The sequence below is a fragment of the Loxodonta africana genome, chromosome 27, assembly GCF_030014295.1.
Source record: "Loxodonta africana isolate mLoxAfr1 chromosome 27, mLoxAfr1.hap2, whole genome shotgun sequence".
Taxonomy (NCBI): domain Eukaryota; kingdom Metazoa; phylum Chordata; class Mammalia; order Proboscidea; family Elephantidae; genus Loxodonta; species Loxodonta africana.
In genome coordinates, this window is record NC_087368.1 from 10,442,549 (window position 1) to 10,465,971 (window position 23,423).

The window sequence follows — 23,423 nt, forward strand, 5'->3', positions numbered from 1 at the left end:
AACACTATGAGACAGCTGGTCCTGTTTCTATTCCTGTGTACCGCTCTTTCAAAAAAAAAAAAAAATGTCCTAAGAGTGGAATACTGTGTAGCACATGAAACCAATAAATAAATAAAAATCAGCTTTAGAAAGTGAAAACGTTAAGAAGGCGAAAAACATTTTTGCAGTAACTTTTTATTTTGGTATAATTTCAGAATTCAGAAAAGTTGCAAGAGGACACTCTTTTTTGAAGAAAGGAAGTATTGGGTTATCCAGAGAAGCAATGATGGAGACCATGTATAACCTGATGCTGTGGCCTCGTGGGCTGCTGTGTTTTCCACTGATTACTAATTCCCTTAACCCAGGGAAGGAATTAGGCAGATGAGGCTTCAGACTCTGGCTTCCTGCATTATGTAATGTGGGCATATTATTTGGTACTGGGGCCTCAATTTACTCACCTACAAAATGGGATGACCTTAAAGGTTTCTTGTGAGAAATATAAGTGATAGTGGTTACAGGAACATCCGACATCTATGAGTATACTTGATGCAGGCCATTATTAATGACACCTTCTCAAGGTCCTTAAGAATGCCCTTTGCCCAGTAACTATTTGTTAAATCAAATAGCTTCCATTTAGTGAGCACCTATGAAGTTACAGGCACCATGCTACAAGCTTTTCATGACTTACCGTTTTAACCTTTCACTATTCACAATTCAGTCCAGGGACCAGCAGCACCAGCCATCATCCAGAAACTTGTGAAAAATGTCAATCTCAAGCTCCACCCCAGATCTAATCAATCAGAATATGCATTTTTAATAAGTCCCCCAAATGATTTACAAGCACATTTAAGTTTAAGAAGTGTTACCTTAATCCTCATAATATAGAGCCTTGAATGAGGTAAGTGAAGGTCGGAGGTAAAGTGACCTGTTCTAAACTACCGAGTTCTCGTATTTGCACTCTGATATGAATAGTTCCTCATGGCATCCCCATGTGCTCAGAGTAGAACTCAATGGCAACTAACAACAACGATGGCTAGTTCCTAAGTCTACCACTGAATGCCCTCAACCCAAAGCTAGCCTCTGGTGTCAGCTAGGGAGTCCAGGAAGAGTTAACTGCTTCACGGCAGTTTTGGTGGGTCACTGTCAACTGGCAGGAGCCAAAACTGGACTCAAGTTCATGGGCTCAGTCACAGGTTGCATGACTGCTCTCTCCCTCTGTCTTCTTGCCCTGTTTTTCCAGTTTTCCCTCCTTATTCCCCAATGTTTTACCTCAACTTGATGCCAGACCATTGCTAGCTCTTCCTCCTTAGGGTCAAGTTAACTGTTCCTCCATCCAAGGTAAAGCCTCCTCCCCAGCACCTCCTTGCTTTCTCTCTACTCCCCTCTGTTCAAGCCAAGAGCCTCCCTCAGCTCAGTCCCAGGAAGGAGCATTGTCCTATGGCCTCTGGCAGCTTAGTACAACAGCTGAAGCATTTAATTTAACCTTGTAGGTCTTTCAAGGTCAGGGGCTCATGGGTAGTGCTTTAATATTGGGCCTGGGGCTTCTCAGGGTTGTCCTGTAGCTCTTGAGAAAATACCTTTCTGTCTATTGAACAAAAGAAGATATTAATGCAAACCCGTATATTGCACCCTCTCCCCTGTAGACTCCAGTGTTCAGTATACAACTACTCCAAAACAAATCACAACTGGATGTTCAGGAATGAAGTTGGTTGAGGGAATCACCAAAACTGCTGATTAAAACAATACGAGTGCTTTTAGCCTCAAGTAGATAGCTTGGTTTGTGTATAAGATACTATATTTTTGAGACTTCATTCTTCTCTGGTGCTAATGGTAGCTTGACAGTAGGAATCATAAAGCCGGGTTTCTCCTCTCCTCACACTGTGTTCCTTCCCACCTCATCTCTTTGCTTGAGCTTTCTCAGGAATCATCTTGTCTGCTTATCAGTGACAAGGGCCATGCTGGCAAGTCCAAAGCACAAAGCAATTAAATAGTCATTAATAGCAACTAAGTACAGAGGACTCTGTACTGAATCATAGCTCCCCTGTGGACTTCCGTTGTGATTCTACGTACTTGTTTCTGTACTTTTTTTTTTTTTGCAAGAACAGTAAAAATTTTTAAGTGATCAAAAATTATCGTTCCAAAGAAAAAAGTTTTTAAAAACAGACAAGTTCTGTACTTATTCAAATTCAGTTGAATTTGGCAATTTCCAACAAGCAGAACAACAGATGGAAGAGTTAAATGTTGGGAGCTGTTCTGAGTAAAAAAGATAACACAATGTCTTGAACAAGAGGCAAACACAGAAGGGAGGATCTGGCTGTGTTGGAGCAGGAAGATCTGACCCCCTCAAACTCTATGGCTAAGTTTATGTAACCGAGACCCACAGTGTTTGAGGGACTTGGCCAAGGTCAGGCAGCCAGTTGTGGCAGAGTGAAGACTAGAACCCAGGTTCTGGACTCCTGGGCATCACTGCTGCATAGAACATTCCCCATGAACTATTCCTAAGACAGAGGAGTAGGAATTTGTACAAACAGGAAGGAATGTTTGAATCTGTTTGAAGTCTTTCACATTTTATAATATACTTCACCAATTATACTATGATTTAAAAATACTGTACCCTAATTTAGCATTTCCTCACAACTCTATGGGTAAAATGAATGCTCCTAGGGTTATTCCAAGGAGCCCCAGTATTATAATGGTTAAGTGCTTGGCTGCTAACTGAAAGGTCAGTGGTTTGAAACCAGCAACTACTCTGAGAGAGAAAAGACCTGGTGATCTTTTCTCATAAAGGTTACAGCCTAGGAAACCCCATGGAACAGTTCTACTCAGTCCTATAGAGTCGCTATGAGTCGGAATCAATTCAACAGCACACAACAACAACAACAAAACAACAGGGTTATTCCTTGGAGTCCCCGGGTAGTGCAAATGGTTAAATGCTTGGCTGCTGACCAAAAGGTTGGTTAACACTCAGCGGCACCTCGTTAGAAAGGCCTGGTGATCTGCTTCCACAAAATCAGCCACTGAAAACTGTGAGAAGCACAGTTCTACTCTGACACACACGAGGCCGCCATGAGTCAGAATCAACTCGATGGCAAGTGGTTCGTTGTTGCTTAGAGCCATCCCAGACTCTACATATCTCCTGGTACACTATCGTGAGTCCTGATTTGAAAGCCTTCTAAACTGTCTTGTGTGATTTCCAGTAAAGTTGGCGATTTGTCATATCCTCGTCTACACTGTTTTCTCTAATCTTCGGTGGTCAATTAAGTCCAATTGGTTTGGCCAATACCCAGACTGGACAATCATATGGAATAAATTTGAATGTTGAATGTTGGCAACTCTGTACTCACTCTTCATGTCAGCCTCCCCCATCTGGCAAGGAGTTCCAGAGTTTTGGATGTGTTTTGTGGTTGCACATTGGAGGAGGGTGTTCTCCAATCTGAGGCAGAGTGGAGGCACTAAGCAGGATTCTAGAGATAACCACTGTCCACTCCCTGAAATGCTTTTCCAGCTAAGTATCCTACTCGTTCTCTCATTCTCTTGAAAGTGCCAGATCGGATGTCGTTATCATCATCAGCTCCCCACTCTCCCTTTGGTGACTTGAAACGAATCTCTTCTTCTGTTTCTAAAACACATTATTGGAGCTCTGTCTTACTTGAAAATCATTTGTTTATACTTCCATTTAGGGTTTAAGCTCTTTGAAGTCGTGTCCGTGTCATCTTTGTATCTCCATGGGGTTTGCTAAGATTTTTATGTTGTAGCTGTTTAGTTGATCTTGATTGCTTTGAATTTCTAAGTTAGGAAGGAGCATAATTTAAGGCTGCTTTTGCCGTATGCACAACAAGAGAAGCTGCCTGTCTTAGTTACCTGGTGCTGTTATAATAGAATGCCTCAGATGGGTGGTTTTAACAAACAGAAGTTTACTTACTCTCAGTTTAGGAGAATAGAAATCCAAATTCAGGGTGCCAGCTCTAGGGAAAGGCTTTCTCTCTTTGTCGGCTCTGGAGGAAAGTCCTTGTCTCTTCAGCTTCTGCTTCCTGGTTCCCTGGAGATCTCCATGTGTCTTGGCATCTCTCTTCCCCAATCTCTGCTCCTCTCAATTGCTTGTTTAATCTCTTTCTATATCTCAAGAGATACTAACTCAAGATGCACGCTACACTAATCCCGCCTCATTAACATAACAAAGACATTCCATTCCCAAATGAGATTATAGCCACAGGCATAGAGTTTAAGATTTATGACACATATTTTGGGGGAACATAATTCAATCCCTAACATTCCACCCTTTGGCCTCCCAAAGTTCATGTCTTTGCCACATGCAAAATACATTCACCCCATCACATCATTGCAAAAGTCTTAAATCAGCTTCAAGTCCAAAACCTCATCTTCTGAAGCATCTAAGTCAAATACAGGTGAGACTTCAGGTGTTTTCCATCCTGGGACAAAATTCCTCTTCCTCTGTGAACCTGTGAAATCTACAAGTTATCTACTTCCAAAGAGCAATAGTAGAGCAGGTACAAGGTAGACATTTCCATTGCCAATGGGAGAAAGTGAAGGAAAAGAAGAAATAACAGGCACCAAGCAAGTCCCAAACCCAGCAGAACACATTAGCTTTCAACGCTTGAATATAATCCTCTGTTCTCTGAAACCAACTGGGCAATGGCCCTGCTGTCCAGACTCTGGGTGCTGGGCACACTCTCTGGATTCTGGGTGAAGACCCCTCAGCCCCAGGCTCCAGCTCTGCCTTTCAGGCCCACTGGGACGACAACTCTGTTCCCCTGGCTTTGGGCAGCCCTACTCTCCTAGTCCATCTGAGTGGCGACCCCACCCCCTTGGTCCCTAAGCAGGCCCTGGTCTTCTGCCCCTTGGGCATGGCAACCCTGCCAACTCAGCTTTGGGCAGCAGCCCTACCTCCCTGGAACACTTAAACAGCTGCCTCACACTCTGGAAACGAGTTGGCCAAGATCCAATTTGTTGAAACCCAGGGGGCTGTGGCCCAGACCTTTGAAACTGAGAAGCCCCTGTTTCCCATCCTCCCTCCAACGGTTCTGCTGATTTCCAAGCTGCTCCAGGGATGGGCCTTTACTTTTCTTAGAAGACAACAGATGTAGCTCCTTTGGCCTGTTTCCTGCATGTAGAATTCCAACAGTCAGACAGCGTTCTTTCCTTCTTTCTCTGGCCCCTTCAGTCTAAGCTGCTGGGCTTTCTGCTGTGGTAGTTGGTTAGCTCCATCAGTCATAGGCTTAATCTCTTTAATAAAAGATTGCATTGCCACATCTTTGGTGAACATTCTAGGACATATGTCCTTAGTTTAGATAACAAAATTTTCCAAATCTTTAAGTTCTGTTTTCATTTTGCATAGTTCATTTTTAAGTCCATCTTTTTCCTCTTGCATGTTACTATAAGCAGCAAGGCACAACCACACAGCCCCTTTAAGATCTTGCTTAGAAATCTCATCAGCCAGATATCCAAGTTCATCACTTACCAGTTCTACCTTCCACCAAACATTTGAACATAATTCAGAACACAAGTTCTTTGCCACTGCATAAAAAACATTGCCCTTCCTCCATTGCCTAATTACACGTTCATCATTTTCTTTTAAAGCCTCGCCATAAACACATTTAACATCCACATTTCTAGCAACATTCTGTTGCTGGCATTATATATATTCTCTAAGACAATAGAGACTTTCTCTACAGCTCTTCTCACTTCCTTTTTGACCCCGTACCAGAAGTGCCTTTGGTGTTCATACGTCTACCAAGTCTCTTCAAGACAATCTAGGCTTTTACCATTAGGCACATGAAAGCTCTTCCAGCCTCTACCTATTACCCAATTCCAAAACTGCTTCCACATTTTAGGTATCTTCTTGCTATCAAATTCTGTCTTGGTTACCTAGTGCTACTGTAATAAATATGGAATGCCACAAATGGGTGGTTTTAACAAACAGAAGTTTATTTTCTCCCAGTTCAGGAGGCTAGAAGTCCAAATCCAGGGTGCCAGCTCTAGGCGAAGCCTTTCTCTCTTCGTTGGCTCTGGAGGCAAGTCCTTGTCTCTTCAGCTTCTGCTTCTTGGTTCTTTGGAGAGCTCCATGAGCCTTCCCATCTCTTCTCCTCTATTGACTTGACAGCACTGGGTTTGGTTTTGGTTTTGGTCTCCTCTTGATTGCCTGTTTAATCTGTTTTATCTAAAAAGAGATTGCCTCAAGATACACCCTACACTAATCCTGCCTCATTAATATAACAAAGACATTCCATTCCCAAATGGGATTATAACCACAGGCAGAGAGTTTAGGATTTACGACACATATTTGTAGAGGACATACAGTGCTTTTTGCTTTTCTTCTCAGGGGATTTAGGAATGTTCCCATCAGCATGAACAAATATTCAGCTCTTTAGATTTTTTTCCCCACAAGGGTTTTTCCTTCAAGTAAGCTCACTCGAAGAGACAGTGTTTGGGATATGCTGCAGCCCCAAAAAGTTAAGAGCGCAGAGCTCTGTAATAAGTATACATTATAGAAAAAGTTTTTTTTCAAAGTGACTCTTGATCGTTTAGCCCTCTGAGGGCTAGCATGACATCTTCATATTCCCAGCACCTTGCTACCCAGAGGATGGCACAGAGCCTGCTTGTTCCTGGCCACACAGATAATGAAGGAGGTGAAGCTGACACTCAGTAGGGCCCTTTTCTACATGATTAGACAAACAGATGGACATGACTAAGCTTAGACACCCACCTCTTTGCAAACCACTCCCCGAATCCTGGGAGAAAGCACTTCTAGATTCAGCATGAGGTGGAAATCCTGCAAATAGGCCCTATTAGGGCAGGTTAACTGTGAAACCATCCATCCCCCCAAATCAGTGGCTCAACACAATAAAACTTTATTTCTGCCGTCTGTCACAAATGAACGTGGGTCCTTGTATATGTGTGTGTCAGGAGCAGGGATGGACGAGTTCCTCAGTAAGCAAGGTATGTGCGAGTTTCCTTGTGCTTAGTGCTAATCTGTAGTGCATAGTTTCACTAATGCGTATGAAATCGGGCACTACAGATGAGTGAGTAAGCCTGTGTACCTTGCTTATTGCTGATTGGTTAATCTGCCCCTGGTCAGGAGGGGGTGTTTTGTGGCACGCAGCCATTTCGGGATACAGGCTTCTTCTATCAGTGGCTCCATCACGCCCTAGGGCCTCAAAACCTTGTTCTGGATCCTCAAACTAGAGCAGAAGAAGCCATGGAGTACAGTATGTGCACTGGAAATGGTACACATCACTTACCCTTACATCCCATTGGTCAAATCCCACTCACGTGCTCCCACCTAACTGCAAGGGAGGTTGGAAATGTGACCTAGTTGCGTCTCCAGGAAGACGAGGGAATGAGTTTATCATCTAACCAGTCTGTCACAGGGTACCTGTTGCTACATTTATTATTATTTTATATTTTCCTTTTAAGCTTTGAAGCAATTATTAAATAATTGTAATTGGAAAGGTTAAAGGAAGAAAAATAGATTTGCCAACTCCACAAAGCCTTCCCCGATTACTCCTCATTCTTGCCCTCTGGTTGTGATATGTCTTGGCTGTAAACACCAGGAATACTCTGGAGGGGCCTCCCTCATGATATCTACTTCCTTTCATTCTAATAGTATGTGACCTATAAGACTGCCTCTTGAAGTGTCTGCCAGTTCATGTTCATAACATCCATCACACTGCATCTGATACTTTGGACAATCAATGCAGATTCATGGAATTAATAAATCAGTGGACCTTGATTCTTACCTGCTACTCCCATCCCCATATGACATGTCATTGGCTGAGTTTTACACACATTGGGAGTTGGAGGACCCACAGCCCACGTACCCATACCAGTGATAGTCCAACCTCCTGGTTAGAACTAAAGAAGAACTAAAGACCAAATTACAGTAAATTTTTTTTTGTAATGCCAAATTATATATATATATATAAACTTTAATCATAAACGTATGTATGTGTTTGGATTAGAAGGATGCGACCAACAGATTCCACCTGTTCGTCTGGGAGACCATGAGGCAGCAGGACACGGAGCATATGGCCCACTGTACTCTCTGCTATGGTAAGCCTGGGCAGCGTTTCTGATCAGACTGATGCCTTTAGAACAGGGTGAATAAATTAACAGTCACAGGCCAAATCTGCTCTCCGATGTGTATTTGCTTGGGATGCACAATTTTAAAATCTGGGAATTCCACATTAAGCCTAGCGTTCCAATTTCTCTTAGAAATTCAGAATTGCCTTGAGAAGCAGAGATACTGCATTCCCACGTGGCTGAGTGGCATCTGCCCCCTTTTGACGGGGCATGTGTCTGCTGGTGCCTACAGCTCTTACCCCTTCTTATCACCTTACCCCTGGTCTGCGGCGCTCATAACCTGTCCTGCCAGCCCTGTAGATACCTGTGCTTGTGCTTCCTGCCTTAACAGCACCTCAGTGTGAAGGGCAGAGCACTGAACTAAGAGTCAAGAGTCCTGGGTTCTAGGCCTGGAACTACCACTGACTGGGCAATAGGACATCGGAAAGAAATTCAATGTCTCTAGGTTCCCAGCCTTTATCATTTTACCCCATACCCCACACTATCCGCTTTCCACGGAAACCCATGCACGCCCAGTTGTGAAGAGCTCCCATCCACATCTACTTCACCCAGGGCCCCAGTGAGTCTGGAAAGTGAATTCAAAGGGGGATTTAATTCTTCCTGGCGGTGCAGTGGTTAAGAGCTCAACTGCTAACCAGAAGGTGGGCAGTTCAAATCCACCAGCCACTGCTTGGAAACCCTATAGGGCGGTTCTACTCTGTCCTATAGGCTTGCTATGAGTCGGAATCAACTCGATGGCAATGGGTCTGTGTTTTGTTTTTTTTTTTGGTACTTGGTCCACACTAAGACGTACTACTGCCAGGAGAGGTTTGGCTCTGAGAGTGTGGTCGAGCCCCATACAGTAACTGCTGTTTGTATAGCTCATGAACTGCGTTCACATCCATCAACTCATTGGACACATCACCTCTCTGAACTTCAGCTTCCTCTCCTGATGTCTACTGAGCTCTTGCTACATGCAGGCATTGTGTTGAGCACTTAAATATATTAACTCATTTTTTCTTTTAAACCTCACAAACAACCTCATAAGAGAGATAGTATTACTATCATTGTTATCTCCACCTGAGAGATGAGGAAACTGGCACACTGGGAAGGCTAAAAGATTTGCCCAAGGTAGCCCAGCACAAACCATTTATGCCACCCAGGGAGCTCCACAGTACAAGGTAGAGCCTGGATTTGAACAGGGCAGTCTTGCGTTGGCTGCAGAGCCTTTTGACTTCTACTGTGAAGTCTGTGCTGTGCTAATGCTCTAATTCAGGGCCTTTTAACCCTTTTTGTACCATAGACCCCTTTGGCATCCGATTTAAACTACAGCCTCCTCAGAGTAGTGGTTTTCAACACATAGTGAAATACAGAGAGTTATAAAGGAAAATAATTACATTGAAAATATATTATCAAAATATTAAAATTTTTTTGATACAGTAAAGTATGTGCTTCTTTGTTAACATACTAAATAAAATGTAGCGGAGGGCCTAATAACTATTGTCACTTCGAAGTAGTGATGAGTGCAAATAATCCCGAGCAATCTGCAACAGCTGTGATGTGATACGGAAATACCTGTGATTTCTGTTGGTGACCGAGTCACAAGTACTGCTGGTGCGGTGGTGCTTTGCTGCCTATATGCATAATGGAAGGAAATGCTAAATGTCATATCGGCATTTTCTGACCTACAAAAATGGCAATTTCGTATGTGTCTTTAAAGTGACTGCCAGCCCTGGCAGTCAACGTTTTTATGTGGTTTCCCAAACATTCACTTTTGTCCATGTACCGACTTAGTAAGCAATTCATCTATAAGTCTCTGGGGAGTGGGAGTTGTCGGTGGACCCAGAAATTAGGAAGCCATATGGCCTAGTGATTAAAATCATTAAACGCGGAATCAGACAGTCTCAATTCTTTGTTTTGAAAAGCTGGGCACATTTACGCACAGTGTCCATGGGCTCGGTGCGGTAGCACTCAGCTGCAGCTATTAAGGGTCTGGAAATGTGTTTTGCGTGGAAATGAAAGAAATGCGTGGCTAACCCCGGCCTCCCCTTGCGCTGCCCTCCCAGACAAGTGCCGACCCCACCCGGATTGCGCCCTGGACTCGCAGAGGCCCCTGGTGGTAGACGTGGATGTGGCGTTCGTGGTGGACGGCTCCAACGGCGCCGGCGCAGAAGTGTATCCTGCGGCCTTGAGCCTAGTGGCCGCAGCGCTCGACGACCTGGAGGTGGCCGCGCAGCCCAGCGCGTCCCGCCGCGGGGCGCGCGTGGCCCTGGTGACGCACACGACGCCTGGCTTCAGGCCCGGCGGAGGGCGCCCTCCGGTGACTGAGAGCTTCCACCTGACCTCCTACGACCACCGAACCGAGATGCAGCGACAAGTCCGCGAGGCCGCAGGCCGCCGCCTGCAGGGAGCCCCAGCTCTGGGTCACGCTCTGGAGTGGACGCTGGAAAAGGTGCTTCTGGCAGCCCCACTGCCGCGGAGAACGCGGGTCCTCTTCGCCATTGTGGCCAGCGAGACCAGCAGCTGGGACCGGGAGAAGCTAAGGACTTTGTCCCTGGAAGCCAAGTGCAAGGGCGTCGCTCTCTTTGTGCTGGCCTTAGGCCCGGGCGTGGGGCCCTTCGAGCTGGCTGAGCTGGACCGGGTGGCCAGTGCCCCCTCCGAGCAGCACCTGCTGCGCCTAGAGGGGGTTTCGGACCAGGAGATGGCATACGCCCGGGGGTTCACGCAGGCCTTTTTCAACCTCCTAAATAGTAGGTGGCCTCAGAAAACTGGGGGTGACATGGGTGGTGTGGAGGGAGGAACTTAAAGAGCCTGGCATTTGGGCAGATGCCCATTGCAGCAACACCCTAGATAAGGTGTGCCCAGCCCCGCAGCCTCCGGGGAGTGCAGGGAGCACCCACATTTCCTGAAAAACCTGCCCTGCCGTCGCCCTGACTCTGCCAGGCCTCGTCCCAGTTCCTTGTCCCGAACCTCTCATCTGGTGGTGGAGAGGCCACCGCCTTCCACTCAACTTCTAGATTTTCTCACGTACCAAAATGAGACTTAGTCTCTTCCCGGTTGGTGAAGCCTGCGTTCAATATGATGGGGGAGGGGGGACCTTGAAAGGGCCAGTGCTGAACAGATCTAAGACGTAGCAGTCCTTGGGTGATGCAGACGGTTAAGCACTCGGCTGCAGGCTAACTGAATAGTTGGAGGTTAGAGGCCACTCAGAAGAGCCTCAGAAAAAAGGCCTGCAGACCTGCTTAGGCAAAAATCTGCCACTGAAAACCCTATGGAGCACAGTTCTGCTCTGCACATATGGGGTTGCTGTGAGTCAGAATGCACTGACGGCAACTGGTTGTTGTTTTTTTTTTTGGTATGGTTATTACTGTTTATCCAGTGATTTATGACGGTACTTCTCAACCTTTAACAAGACCATGGATCCCCTAGGGATCTGATTCGTATCTGGATTCTGATCCGCTAGTTCTGGGTGGGGCCTGTGATTCTGCGTTTCTAACAAGCGCCTGAATGACGCTGATGCTGTGGTCCCTGAACGTCACTTTGAGTGACAAGGGCATATGACATTTATGTTCAAGTAGAGGCCCACAAGGCAGTGTGGAGGTCAGAGGCCTTCCGGGACTTGCCAGGAAGTAAGGGAGAAAGGGCAAGAGTCCAAGGGCTCTCCTCGCAGGTTGGGTGGATGAAGGTAACAGTGGCGTTAGGGAAAAGGGCTGTGACAGTGAGTCCTGGGCAGACTTCCTCATCACCTCTCTACCTTAGCACCCTCGCCTCCACTCAAACTAGTCGAACCAAATTCATGAAAGCCAAACCTGTCTCCCTAAGCATGATAATGGCGACCATTTGAATGGGGGGGGGTGGGGATGGGTGGGATGGGGTGCGGTGGGGAGGGGGAGGGGGCATAATAATCTGTCATCTTTCCAGGAATTTGTCTTGGGCTGCATCTGCCAATGCATAATCCGAAATATCTCATGTCGGGCTCCCTCACTGTAACACGTGAGGCTTCCTTGCCCTCCTTGCTGGGAGACATTAGTTTCTCATCCCATTGTGGCCCTTGAAGGACATCTGCTCTTCCGTGAATGAAGGAATGAGGGGAGTCTGATGGGCATCTTAGAAGAGAAATATTGACATAGCATTTGCACCTCTCTAACAGGGTCCTGGAAACCCTGGTGATGTAGTGGTTAAGAGCTACAGCTGCTAACCAAAAGGTCTGCAGTTCGAATCCCCCAGGTGCTCCTTGGAAACTAATACGGTCCTGGAAACCCTGGTGGCATAGTGGTGAAATGCTATGGCTGCTAACCAAAAGGTTAGCAGCTCAAATCCACCAGGCGCTCCTTGGAAACTCTATGGGGTAGTTCTACTCTGTCCTGTAGGGTCTCTATGAGTCAGAATTGACTCAATAGCAGTGGGTTTGGTTTGCGTTTTAATAGGGTCCCTATGAATTGGAAATGACTCGACACCAACGGGTTTGGTTTTGGTTTTAATTTGAGAGGTAGAAAGATCCAGTGAATTGATTCTAGTCCTAGCAGTGTTTCATTCCGTTGTATATAGGGTCGCTATGATTCAGAACTGACTCCACGGCACCTAACAACAGCAGTCCTGGCTCTGCCACTAGCCAGCTGTGTGATCCTAGGAAAGTCAGCGAACCTTTCTGAACTTTGGTTTCCTTATCTTTATGGGGGAGGGGGGTGGAGAGAATTGGAATGGTTAATGGCTTAGTGATTCTTTGAGGGAGAAGTTTTTTTTAATATTCTTTTATGTTGTGGTTTTATTTTACAGTATTTAAGTATTGTGATATGATACATTTTATGCTTTTATTTTGTTTTGTTTGAAATTTTACTTTATTTTGTGCTTCATTTTTTATTTTGTTTTAAATTTTGTCTTAATGAATAATACGCCATTTTTGTATTTTATTTTATGCTTATTTGTTTTTTTGTTTTATATTATTTATTGTTTTATTTGATCTGACTTGATGTCTTATTTCATTTTATTTTTAGGTGAAACAAACCAGTACCCACCCCCAGAGCTCACTGATGAATGTGGGGGCCTGAACCGTGGAGACATCCCAGTGCAACAAGTCATGTCTCGCAAGAGGTGGGCTCCAGGCAGAGTTGAGCTTGTTCCACAGCTCCATCCACAGGCAGGAGACTGTCTCCCTAAAGAAAAGTCACCTGCAAAGCCAGTCTTTGACTTGACCTAAACCATTAGGGCTGAGATGCTCATTGGTTTGACAGTTATGATGTAGTTTGGTCTTTTTTTTTTTTTCCATTTACAAAAGTAATACATGATTGTCTTAGTTATCTAGTGCTGCCGTAACAGAACTACCACAAGTGAATGGCTTTAACAAAGAGCTTATTTCCTCACAGTAAAGTAGGCTAAAAGTCCAAATTCAGGGTGTCAACTCCAGGGGAAGGCTTTTTCTCTCTGTCGGCCTTCTCATCAGTGTTCCCCCAGACTAGGAGCTTCCTCGTGCAGGGACCCCAGGTCCAAAGGACGCACTTTGCTCCCAGCACTGCTTTCTTGGTGGTATGAAGTCCCCAACTTTCTGCTTGCTTCCCTTTCCTTTTTATCTCTTGAGAGATAAAAGGTGGTCCAGGCTACACCCCAGGGCAACTCCCTTTACACTGATCAGGGATGTGACCTGGATAAGGGTGGTGTTACAATCCCACCCTAATCCTCTGAACATAAAATTACAGTTACACAGTGGAGGACAACCACAGAATAATACTGGGAATCATAGCCTAACCAAGTTGACACACTCATTTTTGGAGGGACATAATTCAATCTATGACATTCCACCCTTTGGCCCCCAAAAATCACATTCTTGCAACATGCAAAACATATTCATTCCATCATATCATAGCAAAAGTCTTAACTCCAAGTCCAAAATCCAAAAATTCCTCTTCATCTCTGAAATCTAGAATATAAGTTATCTGCTTTCAAAGGTACAATGGCAGAACAGACACAAGCTAGACATTTCCATTACAAATGGGAGAAACTGGAGGAAAAGGAGGCATAACAGGCACCAAGCAAGTCAGCAGAACACATTATATTAGCCCTCAAGGTTTTGAAAATAATCCTCTGTTCTCTGAGGCAATTTACACAATAGTCCTGCCCTCCAGACTCTAGGTATTGGCCACACTCTCCGGATTCTGAGTGGAGGCCCCTCAGCCCTGGGCTTCAGCTCAACCTTCCAGGCCCACTGGTATGGCACCTCTGCTCCCTCGGCTTTAGGCACGCCATTCTCCTAGTCAATCTGAGTGGAGACTCCACCCTTAGAAACACCAGAGGCCGTGGCTTCACCCTTTGAAACCCCTAAGGTCATGGCCATACCTTTTGAGACTGAAGCAGCTTGGCTTCTTGTGTTCCCTGTCTCTTCAACTTTTACTTCCTGGTTTCTTGGCCTCTTGGCTCCTCCGGCCTCATGCCTGCATCTGCCCTGCTGGGGCAAGTGTTCCAAAGCTCTGTAGTTCCACCAATAGGTGCCTAGAGTCACCCTATTCTGCCAGGAAGCCCCCTGTATACAGACACTCAGCTCTTTTGCTCCGTGGGTCGGCAAGCCCAGCTCCACCGATAAGTGCCCGGAGGCACCCCACTCTGCCAGGAAGCCTCCTGCACACAGGCACTCAGTTCTCTCCTTCCGTGGGCCAGCTCCCGTGCAGCCTTGCGCTGGTCTCCTGGTTCTGCTGCTGCTGGTTTTCTGCTGCTGGTGCTTCTCTGCCGCTGCAGATTCTCTACTGCTGCTGGCCCTCTGTCTCTGACACTCCCCTATCCATTCACGGTTTCAAAACCACTTCCACATTTTAGGTATCTGTTACAGCAGCACCCCACTCTCAGTACCAAATTCTGTCCTAGTTATCTAGTGCTGCCATAACAGAAATACCACATAATTCAATCCATGACGATAACCATTATTTAAAAATTCAAAGAACACATAAGTGTATAAAAGCAAAAAACAAAAAATTTCCATTCCATAACATCAATCCCTCTAAAGCTTTTCATTCTGTACATGATGTATATAGCATATATAAGTATATAAGTATGTGCAAACACAAATATATAAAAACTTTTTTTGCACACACACAAATGGATAGTCTTTTTTTTTTTTAATTGATAATGCTAAACATACTATTGTGATACTTGCCCCCAAACCTCTACAAACCTAAGAAAACAGCGGATGCAGTGATGAAGCGTATCGAACCTGTGTCCCAGCAACATCGCCTGGGAGCTGAACCTCTGGGGTCTTGTGGTTTGGTTATGCAGTCTGACACGATTGTTTCTATACAGGTTGCTCAAGGGCCAGTTTGGCACGCCTGCCATCGCTGATGATTTGGAAGCACTTGAAGCAACAGACTTTTTTCTAGGGGGGGAGAAAAAAGCCACGACAACAAGTATAACTCAACAAGAAGCACTTGAAAATTATTATGAAAAGAATGAAAATGACTCTGGAAAAAATGAACAAAAAACACCAGCAAAACAAGAAACAAGACAAGAACTCAATTTAGGCACCACCTACGGTAAAAACGAAAAGTATTCCTTGCTTCTTAAGTTGGATTTACCCTTTTCATCTTTATGTTTTTCAAAAAGGCCTGTATACTGAGTGTTAGCAGGCAAATTGTGGCTTTTTATACACCTTCCTTCCAAATGCCCAAATTTGTGTATGGAGCTAAAGAAATTAAGAAAACATACTAAGGCTAGCTTGTATTTGGCTGTCAAACTGGAGCTGGTAGGAAGCTATTTCAGGGAGTATCTGGAGGCAGATCCTAAACTTCATTGTGGAGAAGCAACCATCACTTGCAGAAGTGGTGACCATACTGTGGACCTTGAGGGAAAATGCACCCTTGTAGACAGGCTCCTTCATTCATGAGTGGCCACATGGGTTCTGACCAAGTTTAAGTGCCATTTTGGATCCACCTAAAACAACTGTAGCATTGATTTCAAATTTAAATGCCAAGTTACCTCATACATGTGATCAATAAACAAGACAGTGGACATGTAAGAAAGAAATGTAGGAACTTGGCTCTGAAGTTTTTGAAAGGCAGGGGAGAGATAGCTGAGTTTCTAGTGAGTGATATGGTCAGTCCTGCTTAGATTAAGTGAGAAATAATTGCCCAGAGGTTTTGGATATACTTAAATGGTTCTTCATCTTGGGCTGCTAGCTAGAGGATCGTGGGAAACTTATTTAATCTGTGGCTCAGTTTTCTGTCAAATGGGGGTTATAGGAATACCTACCTCAGAGGCTGTTCATGCGTTTGCCTTGTAGTAAGTGTGTGATACAAGTTGGCTGTTAAGATGCTGATGATACATGATACCTCTTGATTCCAAAGTGAACACGTGTGCAAAGAAAAGAACAAACCCAGGTAGGGGTGGGAGTATGCCCTCCCAGCAGGAACAGTAACACTTTACCTCCTTAGGCTAAAAATTAAGCATAGAAGAGTTTACCCTATGGATTGTTATGTTTTCATCATAATCTTCAGGTAATCTTAGTAAAGCAGTGGTTTTCAGTTTTGGCTGTACAGTAGAATCACCTGGGAATCTTTTAAAATTGCCAGTGTCCGAGCCTCACCCAAGACAAATTCAATCAGAATCTCTGGGTGTGACATTTAGCCAGGATTTCACTGAGCAACTGAGAACCACTGTTAGGCAAATAAGGCAACTTCTTCCAAAAAATCAAAGTGAAAGAGATGGATTACTGTCATCAAATCCAGTCCCATTCACAGACAAAAAATTGAAGCCGGAAGGACTAAAGGAACTAACCCCCAGTACTTCGCACTAGGCTGTTCCTTGGCTTTGTCCAGCTCCCTCTCCCATTGCATTCCAAGACCATTATAAACCTTCACCACCTCCTCAAGCACCTTCCTCCACACCTCTTCATTTAGCAGATAATCTTATTTTTTTTGTTTGTTTGCATCTCAAAAGAAATAGAAGTGACAAGGTGGAACATCCTGAAACTCCCTGAATCTCTGCCGCCTTTTCTGCCTGCCCTGTGGTCATAGAGGGCAGCTGGCCCTTGTCTTCAGAGTTTTTTCTGAACTGTCCAGAGAGATCAAATGGCTCTTTCAGATCTCACTGGCTTGAGCCCCTTGGGCTTGGCCACTGTTGACCCATACCTCCCTCTTAAGTCCTCTCCTCTCTTGGCTTCAGAGACATACTCTCATCTCGTTCTTCTACGTCTGACCAGTCCATCTTTGTGGACTCCGCTTCCCAGGTCCATCCTCACAAATGGATCCAGGTTTTATGGGACCTGAAGCTTATACAATTTTGGGGAGGGGGGAAACTTTTTAAGAAAAGAATATAAAATTAATGCAAAATTAAGTACAAAAGCAAATATTTATTTAGAGGAGGCTTGTGCAGGTGAGGGGCCCAGGAATGGAAGGGCCAAAGCCCAGATAGCAGTCTAGCTGACCTCCTCTCCCTCACCTCCTACCTCTAATCGGTGACCAGATCTTGGCATGGTTTTCTCCTCAGTGTCCCTTAGATCCATCCTGTCTTCCATACCTTTATTTTTTTGTCTTTTTAAAATTAATTTAATTTATTTTGCTGTTGTTGTTGAGATTATACACAGCAAAACATACACCAATTCATTAATTTTATGATAAATACACCATGCCCTTCTTCAGGGTCCTTTGCTCAGTCCCCTAACCACTATACACACACTACTTGGACAAATGTTTCTACCATGACTTCCACTATCCCCTCTCTACTGATAACTCCCAAATCAATATCTTCCATCTCAAACTCTCTCCTGAGGTTCGAACCACTATATACAACTACCCTCCAGAATGCTCCATTGGACATGCCCACAGTCATCTCAAACAAACTGAACTCATTGTGTTTCCCATCCAGACCTTCTCATTTATCCACTGTCTTTAATGTAATGAGCCACCATTGGCCCAGGAATGGAAGGCCCAAACCCCAGGTATCAGTCTAGCTATCCTCCTCTCCCTCACCTCTCACCTCTAATGGGTGACCAGATGTTGGCATGGCTTCCTCCTCAGTATCTCTCAGATCCATCCACTCTTCCCACACCTTTATTTATTTATTTGTCTTTTTTAAAACTTATTTTGTCCTTGTTGTTGAGAATATACACAGCAAAATATACACCAATTCAATCACATAAAATAAAAAAACCCAATGCCGTCGAGTCAATTCCAACTAGTAGCAACCCTATAGGACAGGGTAGAACTGCCCCACAGCGTTTCCAAGGAGAGGCTGGTGGATTCGAACTGCCAGCCTTTTGGGTAGCAGTGAAGCTCTTAACCACTGTGCCACCAGGGCTCCATTCAAAGAGCATAACGGTCAAGGCAGACATTTTTTACTAGTTTAGCTAAGCTGGTGTTTGGTTTTAAGAAGACTTCAGGGGATATTTTTGCCCACACCTTTACTCTTAATGCCTTGCTTTTTAACTAAAGTGTAATTACAGTGCTCTTTAACTTATCTCATTTTGGCCTTTTTCCAATTCACTCTCCATGCCAGATTAATTTTTTGTAAACTCAAATATGATCACGACTTCTTGTTCACAAGGTAAAATCAAGGTGCCTAGGTAAGACACTCAAGGTCTATACAATTAGGCCCCTGCATTAGACCTTTGTGGCCTGACTGGCTCACACTTTCCTGCATACACCTCTTACTCAGAACATTTTGTGCTGTGTGCAGTTGGCCCGTATGCCCTGCTATTCCCAGTTTCCATGCCATTGCTCACCCTCAGCTGCCTGTGTCCATCCCCTCTGCAGTGTCCACTTGGTCCCCATCCCTGTGTATTTTACTATGCAGCTCAAATTTCATCTCTCCTTAGAGTGCTTCCTGGGCCCCCAGGTAGAATGAAATTTCCATGGCCTCCTTTGTGCCCCTGTATCTTAAGCTGAATTCTGCCCTAGCCCTGCATGCTTTTATTGCACCCAGTTGTGAAGAATTAAAGGAGTGTCATCGCTCTTCACAGAACCCAGGCTGATCTTGCTATATTTTCAATTTCACTGCTGTGTCTCCAGAGCACACAGATCTATTTTTGTTTGCTTGCTTGTTTCTCCTTCAAGTAGGGCAATCTTATAAGACATGTATACCAAGAGATAGAACCAGCCTAGGCAAAATTGAAATTCTATCTTAGCTGCTCTTCATCTCTGACCAACTCTGTCTTCTGCCTTTCTCCACCTTTTCCCTCTTTGTTCTTGGATTCTGTGGACTTGTCTGAGACAAAAATGTGAGTGCCGCTGCAGGAATTCTGCCTAGAGGGCAAAAGTTAATACTTGTAATAAGAATAATGTTAAATGTAAAATTGGGGGCTAGCAATAATTGCTTGGGTGAAAACCTGGCAATTTTGCGTACCATACCGATAGAAGAAGAGACCCGAAGGCATAGTGAGTGTTAAGTTGGAAAGAATAGCTTAGAGACAATTAGTTTAAAGCATGGAGGACTTACTCACCTAAAGCTATGCTGACCAGTATGATAACCACTGGCTACATGTGGCTATTTAAATTTAAATAATTCTAAATTGGATAAAATTAAAATTCCAGTTCCTTGGTTACACTAGCCCCATTGCAAACATTCAATAGCCACAGGGGCTAGTGGCTACTGTATTGGGCAATGCAGCTATAGAGTTTTTCCATCACTGCAGAAAGCTCTGCTGGACAGTGCTGTCCTAGAAATATAATCTAGGAAAAGCAGCCCCTGTTTGACTTTGGCATTCTAAAGGCAAAAGTCACAAAGTTTCACTAAGAAAAGTCATTGGTTTGTCCCCTTGTCCTTGGTTTTTTGGTTCAAATCAGTTGGTTACAGTAGAGGTTGGTGCCAGCCAGTTGCTGAGCCCTGAGTCTATTTGTTGAGTATAGAGAACACAACCACCAAAGTTCACCATTTGGAATGTCTTTCTGTTGACTTCCACCAAGTGTTTGAAGAAGCATTTGTTCTGGTTCCTTCTCCTGGGCTCCATCTGCTTGCTGTCTTAACCCTCCAGAGTCAGGGTTATGCAGTGGGCAAAATTCAATGTTATGGGCTCAAGGGGTAGGAAAATTTCCATTGCCAATTCCTTAGCCCACTTAGAGTGTATGCACCTTGTCCCCTTGGGCCCAGCACGTGGTTAATCCTCCAGGAAAACTGGTCTGTACTAATAATGCTAATGGAAGCTTAGTAGGGTACTTCCCAGCACCGGGCTGTGAATTCTAACTCTTGCTTTGTGATAACAGTATCTTCTTTATTTGGGAGTGCTTGGGAGGCTCAGGGGGGACTATGTGGGGGATGCCAGCCTTCTATGCTGCAAGACTGACCTAGGACAAGAATACTTCTCTACAATATGAAGTGCACACAACGAAATCTGTTCTCTGTAGAAGGCAGTGGTCACTCATCTGGAAAAACGAATGCTTGATTTAAAACTCAGGCCGTCTGTTGTCGCTTGTTGACTCTCAACACTGGATTTCATTTTCCGCGAACATCATGCTTTTCTTTGAATAGCTGTCTTAACTTCTTGGGCAAGCATCAGGGTACAGTAAATAATAAATAAGCTGGATTTGCTTAGGTCATTAGAAGGCTGGAGAGATTTGGGATTAGGCAAGTGATTGAGATGGCTTGAAAACGGAGGAAAAGTAGCATAATAAGCCAGTGAGCAGTTCTCATCATCATAAAGCTTCCTTCGTTGCATGTAATGTATCTGCCATATGCCAGGCACTGTGCAAAATAATAGCCATAAGACCCTTTCACGTATGTTACGTGATGCCTTACAACAACCTTGTGATGTAGGCTTTTTTTTTTTAAATAATGCTTTTTTTATGGTTGGGGCAATTGAGGCTCAGATAGATTAAGTTGCTTGCCCAAGGGCACACAGCCAGTTGATAGTGAGGTAGGGATTCAAACCTAGGCCTGTGACTCCAAACCATTGCTCTTTTCTTCCATGCCATCCTGCCTCTCATGCTCAAGCAGGAAATTCAGCTCTCTCTGCATTTGTTTTGTTGCAGGTCCTTGCTTCATGGGTCCAGAGGAAGGCGAGTGCCAGGATTACATCCTGAAATGGTACTACAACAAGGAGGAACAGGCTTGCCAGCAGTTCTGGTATGGCAGCTGTGGGGGCAACGCCAACCGATTTGACACCGAGGAGGAATGTGAGGCTCAGTGTAACCGCAAACTCCTAGGGAATTAAGCAGAGCCTCATTGCTGTTGCCCCTCCTTGGTGGCTGATGGAACCGAGATTACCCCTACTGAAGCAAGGTCACATAGCTCCTAAGTGACAGTGCTCACAACCTCAGATGTTGGACTCCTACCCCCTGAATTTTTTTTTCGCCAGTGATGGCTTGGGCCAGATGACTTGTAACTTGAGAGAACTGAATTCTCATAGTCAAAGAAAGTAACTGAAATAAGTAATTTCCTGAAAATTATTTAAATGAATTAGTACTGAATGAAAAAAGCAATTTGAACTTGACCTATACCATTACTTTAATTTTTTTTTTTTGGACGATGTAGCTAAAGCAAAATCAATGTAAGCAGTGAGCAAAACCTCGTTTGGATGAGTTGGAAAGTTGTTTTGTATTTTGCCACTAGAAAGTGGGGAAGTATCCATCAAAAGAGGGGGCCTTGAAAAGGGGGTGTCTAATGTGAAACTCCGTCCTTACTACCTGGTGTAAAAATAAAGGCATTCTTTATACAATCATTTGGTGTGAGGCTGTGTTTGATGCCTGAGCACTGGAAACTGTGTTAATAGTTTGTGGCAGGGCAGTTGGTGGAGAGGAAACAGCAGTGGCTTTTCCATGGTACTGGTCTGTCAGGACTGACTCCTGCCCTTTGAACTTAGTGACCCAACAATTAAGGCTGACATTGCCAATGAAAGCAAGAAATGAAGGGTCCAGGGTCACCCTCGATGAAAAATTTTGCAAAGATAGTGAGGTAAATTGTGTTTTCTTGTGAGATCTTCCTCTGCCTCACTGCTCGATTTTTCAGGCCCCTGAATGTGGGCCCCATCAGGCAGAAGTGAGCACTGCCCGGAGGGGGAGCAGCTGGGAACAGAGGGTGCCTGGGGTGGGGGTGTCCAGAGGATCACAAGCAGCTGGTGGTTGTCCCTCAGGCCTCAGAGTAGGGCTTGCTCTTTGGCAAGTCCTTGGTTCAGTAATAAAAGCTGTGATTTCTAAATCTGTCTCTGCAGTCCAGTGACACTGAAAATGGATGGGAACCAGCTTTATACAAAATGTTCATGGGAACATTAACATTCTTATGACAATTCTTTTAATTGATTACAAAAGGATGACTACGTGTTCAATGTAGAAAATTTGTAAAATACAGTAACACACATGGAAGAAATAAAGATCACCTATAATCCTTTCTCCCATTTTGGTGTATTTAGGTTTTTTCCTTTGCCTGGGTATACTCCCCACCCCACCCCACCCTCCAAGGAGAGGCTGGTGGGTTTGAACTGCAGACCTTCAGCTTTTTTGGTTAGCAGCAGATTGCTTAACCACTCCACCACCAGGGCTCCTTCAGACACTGAGTTGGAATAAAATTGTCGAATAAAGCATTTTCATGGTAGGAATGAAATGCTGAATGTTTCTTCTTGCTTGGCAGAGCCGATCAGTGTGGGGGCACTCGTACGAGAGCCGATCAGTGCGGGGGCACTCGTACGAGAGCCGATCAGTGCGGGGGCACTCGTACGAGAGCCGATCAGTGCGGGGGCACTCGTACGAGAGCCGATCAGTGCGGGGGCACTCGTACGAGAGCCGATCAGTGCGGGGGCACTCGTACGAGAGCCGATCAGTGCGGGGGCACTCGTACGAGAGCCGATCAGTGCGGGGGCACTCGTACGAGAGCCGATCAGTGCGGGGGCACGCGTACGAGAGCCGATCAGTGCGGGGGCACGCGTACGAGAGCCGATCAGTGTGGGGGCACTCGTACGAGAGCCGATCAGTGTGGGGGCACGCGTACGAGAGCCGATCAGTGTGGGGGCACTCGTACGAGAGCCGATCAGTGTGGGGGCACTCGTGCTGTCTCTTTTTTAGGCATAACTGGAGCTGCCTGGGCATGAAGTTGCCAACCTTATCTCCCCGAGGACGGTGTGTGATTTGACTTGCCATCATCTATTTTTTGCTTATTTCTACACGGCCCTTCCCTTGTCCAGGAATTAGAAAGACAAAGAGTCAATAATAAGAGAACTGCTGGGAAGGAGACAGGTAAGTGTGTTGGTTGTTCTCATCCTAGGAAGTTTATGATTCCAACTGCAGTTCCCCCTGTGTGTGCAAGGTGGCAGTATATTCCTTCCGTGGAGTTCCTCTGGCCTCTGCCAGAGTTCACTGGAAGCTCAGAAGGACAGAAAATCTAACCAAGGGGCAAAGAGATTGTTTTACATGATATTAATATCATTTAAAAAAACCCATTGCCATCAAGTCTATTACAACTCA

At 45.0% G+C, this 23,423-nt stretch overlaps 1 protein-coding gene across 1 annotated transcript in view; it reads left to right on the forward strand.

The window, feature by feature from the left end:
* Nucleotides 1–21,685, forward strand: part of LOC100664786 (collagen alpha-4(VI) chain-like) — a 117,786-nt gene extending 96,101 nt beyond the window's left edge. The window contains exons 34-38 of the mRNA XM_064277314.1: nt 7,959–8,049; nt 10,125–10,808; nt 13,053–13,149; nt 15,343–15,572; nt 21,000–21,685. Of these exons, the coding sequence (XP_064133384.1) occupies nt 7,959–8,049; nt 10,125–10,808; nt 13,053–13,149; nt 15,343–15,572; nt 21,000–21,181 (1,284 nt within the window). The 3' untranslated portion in view covers nt 21,182–21,685. The remainder of the gene's footprint in view (nt 1–7,958; nt 8,050–10,124; nt 10,809–13,052; nt 13,150–15,342; nt 15,573–20,999) is intronic.
* The last annotated feature ends 1,738 nt before the right edge of the window (nt 21,686–23,423 follow it).